Source organism: Brassica napus, chromosome C8 (genome assembly GCF_020379485.1).
Source record: "Brassica napus cultivar Da-Ae chromosome C8, Da-Ae, whole genome shotgun sequence".
Classification (NCBI taxonomy): domain Eukaryota; kingdom Viridiplantae; phylum Streptophyta; class Magnoliopsida; order Brassicales; family Brassicaceae; genus Brassica; species Brassica napus.
Window position 1 is genome coordinate 28,576,099 of NC_063451.1, and position 10,071 is coordinate 28,586,169.

At 29.2% G+C, this 10,071-nt stretch overlaps 1 protein-coding gene across 1 annotated transcript; it reads left to right on the forward strand.

Annotated features, from left to right (window-relative positions):
- The first annotated feature begins 5,472 nt into the window (after window positions 1-5,472).
- LOC106356582 (cylicin-1) lies at window positions 5,473-9,000 on the forward strand. Its single transcript, XM_048766426.1, has 9 exons — window positions 5,473-5,680; window positions 5,897-5,986; window positions 6,061-6,228; window positions 6,308-6,408; window positions 6,492-6,519; window positions 6,603-6,755; window positions 6,846-7,683; window positions 7,761-8,685; window positions 8,763-9,000. The coding sequence occupies exons 2-9, from the start codon at window positions 5,928-5,930 to the stop codon at window positions 8,852-8,854; spliced, it is 2,364 nt and encodes a 787-aa protein (XP_048622383.1). The 5' UTR covers window positions 5,473-5,680; window positions 5,897-5,927; the 3' UTR covers window positions 8,855-9,000.
- Window positions 9,001-10,071: the final 1,071 nt, after the last annotated feature.

The following is a 10,071-nucleotide window of genomic DNA, read 5'->3' on the forward strand; positions in this document are numbered from 1 at the left end:
CATGACTTCCAGAAAAATATGACATGAATAATTTCATTTAATGTTGATTTATATTTTTGGCAAACTTATTAGAATATGTTGATAATTCAAATATTATATTTAATATTGATATTTCTTTTTCGTAAACTTTTTTTAAATATGGTAATAGCTCATACATCATCTATAAAATAAATATATTCATATAACATTTCAAATTTCGAAATATTATTATTTTTGTATAATTATACAATTTGTATTACTAAAGCTTTCAAATTTTTTTACAATTTTTAAAAAAATTAAATATCTAATCGTAAGATCATTAGTTTTTTTATATACCTACAAATTTTATAAATATTGTTTAGGTTAAATTTTTGATAATTATATAATTTTATATCATTTTTATTAGTTTTATACAAATTGATTTAATATATATCAAACTTATATTAAATATTAGTAAGAAAATAGAAAAAATCTATAATATTTAATAAAATTTATTTTTAAATATAATTTAGATTAAAAAATTTCTTTACAGCACATGGTGCAGGAAAACACCTAGTATGATTTAACTATTTAGGACTTTTGTCACATTTGATTAAATGTTGTAGCCTATTTAATTGAAAAACATGGGAGTACACTCAATTTGGCATGAATGAACTATATTTGGATCTTTAATATTACTTGCATGTGAAGAATAATACTTTTTCAAAGTGAAGAATATTATTACGCGTTCACATCACGTGTTTTGTTAGTGATTATTCCACAAAAATTGAAGAAAATTGTATATTAGATATCCCCTATATATTATTTGTGAAACATTACAACTTTTTTTTTGTAGCCACATGTCATCACTAGGATGATTCTTAGAATTATTAGAAAAAAAGGTTGGTCAATCTAATTATATAACAAGTTTTTTATTAAACTAACCATAAATTTATTATTAATGTCATTTATTATTTCTTTAAATAAAGATTACGGAATTACCTAATGTGGGTAAAGTATATATGATAATTAATGATTTTGAATAATAAAGATCTAATTAAAAACATGTATCTTCTATCAAATTTGTTTGATTTAAAACTATTAAAATATTTTTTTTTTAAAACACAATAACCATATTATAAAAATTTAGATTTTTCTGTATATTTTATATTTTGAATTTTAAAAAATGACTATAAATTACTAAAACTGTTAAAAGTCTCACATTCAAATTTTGTGATCCATGGTTTAAAATTTTTGATATGACAAAATACAAATGATTACAAAATCATATAAACAAAAGTCTAATTTAATTAATCATTAAGATTTAAAATATATATGTATATATATCATTCTAAATTAAACTATAAACCATATTGAATAAATAAATATTTTAGTTTCAAAATTTACTTTGAATAATTCTTTTTGATAAAATTTTGAACTAACATTGTTAAATTTTTTTAAATTATCAATTACTAAAATTATTAATCCCACAATAAACATTTTGTTATCAGTAATTTAAAGTTTTTGCTATTAAAAATACACATGATAAAAAAACATATGAGTAGAAGGCATCATTTAAAAAAAAAGAAATAGACATTAATATTAAAAATATACTATGTATGTTAATATCATTTAAATTTAATTACATATCCTATCAAATTTTTTTTTAAAATGTTTGGATTAATAAAACTGATTTATACGTTCGCACCAATTTAATTATATATGTAATAGTTACTGACTTTTAATTATTCAATATATATTTATTATTTCATAATATGTAAGAACATATAATACGTAAAATAATTTTTATATATAACGTTTATTCCGCGCAAGGCGCGGATCTTAATCTAGTACTGTAATATTTTAATTTCTACGACATTGGTCAATATGAAAAGATGGCTTTGTATTATTAGGTACACAATGAATAGATATCAGTAAGTACTCAAAACACTTATTACGATATTCTTATACAATATAACATGTATAAATTAATACTCGATAAATTAATAATCTCAATAAAATAATAAATTTCATCGGTCCTAACTTCGACCGGAATCGATAAAATGATTTGATAATAATTTTAAAAAAAATTATATGTAAATATATGATCCCATTAAAATTATTAATTAATAATTATACATACAGTAAAACCTTTATAAATTAATAATGTTGGGACTTTGAAATTTTATTAAATTATAGAGATATTAATTTACAAAAATTTATTTATTTAGATTTTTTATTTTAAGATATATTTATTCTAAGATAAAAAACATATTTGACTTTAGTGTATAGACATTAATTGTTATTTTTTAACAATTTGACATTTATATTAGTTTTATTATATTATTTGGTGTATATAATATATATTGCATAGAACTTAAATGTGGTTTTAGATATAATATTACTAAATCTGATCAAAAATATATTAAGTGTTAAGATAATATGAAGATATTTTTATTGTGAATATAAAACAAACAATATAATAATAGGTTCTTACTTATATAAAATATGTATACATATAAATTATTAATTTATAATTTTAATGAGACCATATATTTACATATAATTTTCTAAAAAGTTATTATCTTATTATTTTATCGATTTGTGTCAAATTTTGAACCGGTCCAAGTTGGGACCGGCGAAATTTATTAATTTATAGAGATTATTAATTTATTGAGTATTAATTTATAGAGGTTCTACTGTATATACATAGTTTATATAAGTAAGAATCTATGATTATATTGTTTGTTTTAGATTCACAATGGAATTATTTTTATATTTTCTTAACAATTAATATATTTTTGATGAGATTTAGTAGTGTTATTATAAATCACATTTAAGTTCTATGCAATATAATATTATATAGACCAAATAATACAATATAATAAATATAAATGTAAAACTTCAAAAAATAACAATTAATGTCTATACGCTAAAATCAAATATTTTTATTATCTTATAATAAATATATCTTAAAATAAAAAATCTAAATAAGAAAACTTTTGTAAATTAATATCTCTATAGATTAATAAAATTTCAAAGTTCCGACATTATTAATTTATATAGGTTCTACTGTATGTTGATGAGACCATGAACCTTTAATAAGAAGTGTATAAGTTTTAGAAGCATGTAGACTAGGGGTGTTCAATCCGGATATCGGTTCGGTTTTTTTGGTTTTTCGGTATTTCGGTTAGTAAAATATAACTACCATTCTAAATCCATATTTACTTCGGTTCGGTTCGGTTTATATACCGCCGGTTTTCGGTTTATTCAGTTTTATACCAAAACATAATTATTTAGTTTGGGATCATATTATATAAATTTTAGAGTCATATTGTCATCGCAGTCATTTATTAAAAATATATTATATTAAAAACGCTTATACCTTCAAATGAAATAATAAAATCTAGAATTAAAATCAAAACTCGAAATTTTGAAAAAAAAAAAAAAAAAACAAAAGAGAAGTATGAAAGAAAATGTTTCCACTCTTCAATATTCAGTGTTCATCAAAGTCATGATTCGTCGAGTGAAACTATGTTCGTTTATAAATAAGAAAAAAATTGTGAAGAATTTTTTCTAGTTATTATTCATCAAATTTATAACCTTCACTTCAATTTAATCAATGCTAAAAGAAAACAAAATGATTAAAAGAAGAAGACTAAGAAAATAAAAAACCTCAGTTACAATGAATTGTTATTTAATTATATTTTAAGTGTTTTTCAAATTATGATTCTTTATTACTATAAAAATATGGTAATAATTATTAACAAAAGAATAACTTATATAACAAATATATTTTTCATGTGACGTTATAAAATATATACATATTTACATGTTTTTATTTTTGATCGGTTTTGTTCGGTTTATTCGGTTTAATCGGTTATAAACCAAACCATATCCAAATCCTACTGTTTTTATAAAATCATATCCATTCGGTTTATATGGTATATACCAAAACCATACCATATTGTCTATTTTGGTTCGGTTCGGTTTAGCATGGTTCGGTTTTACCATATTGGACATGCCCAATGTAGACTTATTTACGTCTACAAGTACTTCCACGGAAAATTACAGAGATTTTAGATACCCTTTAATATCTTAGAGAGAAAAAAAAAGAAGATATGAGGTTGAAAATTAAACAAAATGTGAGGTTAAAAGAAGAAGATATATTTTTTTTTTCAAATTTGTGTATTCTTTTTTGTCAGCAACATATATATATGGCTTTCGTTGTCTCTACTCAAAATATTTATATTTTTGTTTTCCCAAAATAATTATTTACTAGATTTTGACCCGCGCTTTCAAAGCGCGGGTTTATTTTTGTTTTTTTTTTCAATTGACAAATATTTAGTAAATGTCACATTTTCATATATTTGTGTTTTATTTTATAAAAGACTTAAAAATTTTATCTTTATTTATCGTATTTCATTTTAAATGACTATTTATATTAAAAAAATTAAACTTTATTTTTTTAATGAATTAAGTTGGTATAACTCTGATAAATTAATTTTACTATGGGGTTAATATTTTAATTAAAAAATTATATACTTTTAATAAAGATTTATACTTTTCAATAAAAAAATTCAATTATTTTTATGAATGCTTAAATTATATTAAGAAAAGAAAAAAATAATAATTAAGAATAGTTTAAAAAAAATTATTTGAACTTGGACTCAATGGTCTAAAGGAAAAAAAAAGGTGATAATTGAATCTGATTTTTTAATAGGCCCAAATGGCCCAAGAGAGATTTGATTTGGGCTGGATCCAAAAATAATGACCCAATATAGATTTGTTATTAATATTACTTAATTGCCCTTAATGAAACATGCAATGTTAGTGAAGGAAACATGCCCCTAAGGTAATTATGACAATAGGATCCTGCTTTAATAGTATAGATTACCGTTAAAATTATATCATTGGGTGTTTGGTCCACTGCCCACGGCGCAGAGGAGCAAGAGCCTTGACCCCATCTCTCCTACCAAAGTTCATCTTATAAGTTTGCCCTCCATCCTATTAAACCACCTTCTATACGAAGTCTTAAACCGGATGCGTTGAGCGGATTCCACTAACCAATCAAAACTACTAAGAACATGATTATCCGGGGTGTTTAGTGGATTTTTTAGTGTGTGGGCCCCTACAAAACCCTTAAGGATCGGTTACAAAAACTACTAATTAAGAACCGATTTTAGTGAGTTTCTTACACTGTTCGCGGACCCCACTGACACGTGGCGGCCCGCGATTGGTTTGTTTTTTAATTTTTTTTTTTTTAAAAAAAAAAAAACTAAGAAACCCAGGATAATCATGGCCTAGTACTATCACATACCTAGGAAATTTTTTATGTATATTTAGATGATAGAGAATGAAATAATGCTAATTTGGAAAAATTGGGATAACATGGTCCTAACCGGGTATTGTTGTTGTTTGTTTCGATTCGGTTAAGGAGGGTAATTTGGTAAAACTAATACTGAGTTTTGGTATCTTCCTCTCGACTCTTGCGTCATTGTATCTTCTCATTAGTTACACAGACTGTTACGCCAAGGAAAATTAAAAGAAGTTGAAAGTTGTCAGAAGCAAGCTCTCTCTCTCTCTATAGAGCTTCACATTACTATCTACTAGACCGCTTAGAGACAGAGAGATAAAAAAAAAGAGAGTTCTTCTTCAACTCTGCCAACGAGAAAGATTGCCATTTCTATTGCAAGAAAAAAAAACATTCTAGTAACGACAGGTATGCAGACACTGTTACGGTTCTTAGTGTTGTGGTCAGATCTAGGAAGCATCGGTTTACAATTTCTATGGTTTGATAGTGATTGAGCTGCTGCTTGTCATCGTATCATTGTTGAATTGAACTCTTGTTTCTCTTTATTGCTATACATTTAATTGCTTACTATATTAGTCACATGAAATTCTTATGATCTCTTGAATGATTCACATTATGGTATAGGAGAAAGGGAGGGCTTTCACTAGTGTGAACAATGAAGGCTGATACTGTTCTTGACTATGCTATCTTTGAGCTTTCTCAAAAACATTCACGGTGAGTGAATCTCATCCTCGTACTGATATGTTCTTGTCGATGAAATCTTGTTTGATCCTCGGTGTGTTTAACAGATGCGAGGTGTTTGTATCGAGTAATGGAGAAACAGAGAAACTGGCTTCAGGATTGATAGAACCATTCGCGAATCATCTGAGTGTTCTTGCAACAAAATCTTTATTCAGAGCTGAAGTAGCAAAAAACGAGAATAACAAATCTTGGTTCACAAGAAGAACACTCAAGAGGTTCTTCTCTATAGAACATTTTGCTTTTGCCTTTTCACATAATAGTTACAAGTAGCTTAGTTCTTGGACATCTTTTCAGGTTTGTTCAGTTTGTTAACGGTCCAGAAGCTTTGGAAAGAGTGAATACATTTGATTCGGAGATGTCACAATTGGAAGCAGCTCGGACATTATATTCTCGTGGTATGTTAAATATACTCATTTGTTCCATCAAATTTTTAAGTTTTACGACCAGACTTGTTCTTAAGTTTTTTTCCATGTTTCAGATGATGGAGGTGTAACGGATGCAACAAAGTACGTAAGCTTCTCTACTTTTATATTGGAGGGTCAAAGTACATGTTGCTGACTAGCTTTTCTTTGTGTGTTGGTGTGTACAGGAAGGAGCTCTTAAGAGCTATAGATTTAAGACTCGAGGCTATTCAAAAAGACTTAACCACATCGATTGCTCACGCCTCAGCCAATGGTTTTGATCCTCAAACTGTTTCTCATCTCCAACGTTTTGCTGATACATTCAGTGCACATCCTTTGGCGTAAGCACTTCTTCTTTTTCTTGATGTTTCACTTTATTGCAATTGTATTTTTTTTAACTTCTGATCTGAATATTCTTTTTTTTTTATCAGTGAAGCATGTGGAAAATATATGTCATTATGTGAAAGACGACCAGACCTAATCACAAAGCACTTGACATCAGTCAATGAAACAAACATCAGTCAACTTCAAAGTAGTAAAGATGATGAAAAGGAGAGTTTGTATGAATCATCTACGGTTAATACCAGTCAACATACAAGGAGACTCAGCGTGCAAGACAGGATTAATCTCTTTGAGAGCAAGAAGACTGAAAATTCAGGACACAAACCGGTGGTTATTGCTAAATCCACAGAGCTGAGGAGACTTTCTTCTGATGTCTCATCAGCTGCTCCTGTAGTCCCTGAGAAGTCTGTCTTAAGAGGATGGAGTATTGTTAGTGATATACCATCTGCTGGTAATCCTGATGTCACAGTGGCAAGAGAGTCTGAAGAAAACATCAAAAATGATGATGATGATGGTGTGTGTTCTACTAAATGTGATGATTCTCAAAACAAGACTGATGGTGATGGTTTAAAGAAGAGAGAAGAGGAGAGCTATGCATCCAAGCCACACAATGTAGCACAACCAGCTAATGGTGAAAAAGACAACAAGAATGTTGTTATGCGTCGGAATGTATCTGATTTAAGTTACTCAGATGCTTCTAAAGGGAAGTTATACGAGATGTATATGAAGAAAAGAGATGCAAAACTGAGAGAAGAACGGAGCTCCAAAGAAACTAAGTTAAAGTCAATGCAAGAAGCTCTTGAGAGAAGTAGAACCGAGATGAAGGCTAAGTTTTCAAAGAAGAGACAAGATTCAATATCAAGTACCCGCCAACGTGCAGAGAAACTCAGATCTTTTAACTCTCGGTCTAGTATCAAAAAGTTTCAGGTAATTAAAGAAAACATTTTAGTTCAGATTCAATATCAAGCAAAATCTTGCCTTATTATTTGGTAAACTCATTACAGAGAGAAGAAGAAGACGTGAAAGACAAGCCATCTATTGGAAGGAGCTCCCAGGTTAGAAAGGCTCCATCACCAAACCGGAGCTCCAGAGTCTCTAAACCATCAGGTAAAGTTTCAAACACTAACATTACTTCAGGGAGAGGGAGAAGAACAACAGAGATTAGTCAACCTTCTTATCCCAATTTCTCTGATCTTAAGAAAGAAAACACAAAACCATCTTCCTTAGCTGTCAGAAACCCTCCTGTGATTCGAACACAGGTGAGAAGTAGTGGCCATAAGAAGACTACAAAGGAGGAGACACCGTCTCCTGTTAAGACCAGGAGACCAAGATCATTGAGGAAAAGCTTCTCTGCTAATACAGAGTTCACAGAGTTGACAACTCTCAACTCTGATGAAATAATGAACAAAGAGATGAATCAGAAGCAAGGTAGTGGTATTAATGATGTACCAGAGAACTTGAGGAATGATGAGTTTGATGAAATGGCAGAAGAAGAAGAGAAACAAGTTGTCAAAGAAGAAGAGGAAGCTAGAGAAATGGATATTGATGAAAAGCCTTCACCAGTGGACGATGTTCTACCTACAACGTTTCAGCATAACGTTGGCTCATTAATGGATTCACCTAGTGAGAGTCCTCTCTCGTGGAACTCAAACATGCAACACGCGTTCTCTTATCCGCAAGAGCATTCAGATGATGCTGATGATTCTTCTTCTCCCATGGGAAGTCCTGCTTCTTGGAGTTCAAGAATGAGGAAGAAATGGGGAACAACAGCTCAGAATCCTGTTTCCAGCTCTTCTCCGCTTCATTCTCGGAAAGATTTAGCAAAAGGCATCAAAGGTTTGCTTAACTTTGGAAAGAAAACTCGTCCTGCGGATAGTCTGATGGATTGGGCTTCTGTAACGACATCTGAAGGTGACGATGATGAACAAGGTATAACCAATCTTTTTATTGTTTTTTTTCGTCCTAAATGGTTTCATGAAAGTCCTCTGACAATAGATTTGTGTTAGGGAGCTTTAAAGCAAAAGATGGAGAGTGTAAGAGATCATTCTTCTCACTGTCTACATTCCGTAGCAAAGGAAACGACTCGAAGCCAAGATAACATAAAGAGGAAGAAAACCAAACTCTATGTTGTGATGAAGGAGGAGTACTTGATTTGATTTCTGTACATTATGATTTCTTTAATATTTGTATGAGATAAAACATAATTTTGACTATGAAGTAATTATACAAGTTACCCTTTACTTATACACTACTAGCTTTACCCTGTGTGAAGCTTGATGAACATGTTAGTCATACATGTTTATGCAACAAAGAACCTGTTGGTCAAGTGGTAAAAGAATGTTTAGTAATTAGTAGGCACTCCACCACATCAATTATCATGTGGAAAGACTATTTATAATGTTGGAATTCCTGACAAAAAAAAGTGAAACCATCTTTTATACTCCAAAAAGAAACAAAGACTCAACATTCAGAGAAAAAGAACTATATACTCCGACCATGGGTTTTCATTTATAGATATCTTGGCTTATCAACAAAGCAGATTTTAGAGACTTGATTGGGAGTTGGGACATCCTTGTTTTCCTAAATTAGATAATATGTCTGATGTTTTTTTTTGGACAACAATATGTCTGATGTTTATTTTTTTTGTTTTGATCAAAATGTCTGATGTTTATATATATTAAATTCAAGAGACTCTTCCCTACAACTTTATTATTGTAAGATTTGAGTTTTGGCTAAACAAGAAGCATCTATCTTTCGTATGTCACAGTAACAGATGTTTGATCACAAACCTGTTGATAACACAAATAATTATATAGAAATAAAGAGTCAAAGAAGATGTGGTAAATGTTTGTTTTTTTTGACAACGAAGATGTGGTAAATGGGTTATAAGAAAGGATTCAAAAGAAAACCATTAGAAAGTATGTCATAAACAAAATAAATTAGACTCACTATATCCAATAATTTGAAAATAAAACATGAGCAAAAATTCATCTCTATCGTCAAAAGGATGTTCGGCGTCGAGTAATGTGCGCTCTTCTGGCTTCTCCCGTAGAGTTGGATCCGGAGTTGGATCCGGTGCGCGAGTGTGGCAGTGAAGCCTTCTGTGTGGTCGCCGTAGCTGCTGAGCTGTTCGTCAAAGCCGGCTCAACATTGTTATAGGCCTTAGAAATTATCTTTTAAAATTTATATGTAGATAATGTTTAAAATATTTTTAAAATTTAATCAGTAATATTTTCTATATTTGTAATGAAAATAAAACTATATATATATCAAATAATTTTGAACCTTTTTCAATTTTGTTTATTATATTTATTA

Bases quoted from the DNA above. Each gene is read 5' to 3' on its own strand.
- LOC106356582 (XM_048766426.1), top strand. From the start codon at position 5,928: ATGAAGGCTGATACTGTTCTTGACTATGCTATCTTTGAGCTTTCTCAA. The intron at 6,229-6,307 runs GTTCTTCTCTAT...ACATCTTTTCAG, and splicing joins ACAAGAAGAACACTCAAGAG to GTTTGTTCAGTTTGTTAACG. The intron at 8,686-8,762 runs GTATAACCAATC...GATTTGTGTTAG, and splicing joins AGGTGACGATGATGAACAAG to GGAGCTTTAAAGCAAAAGAT.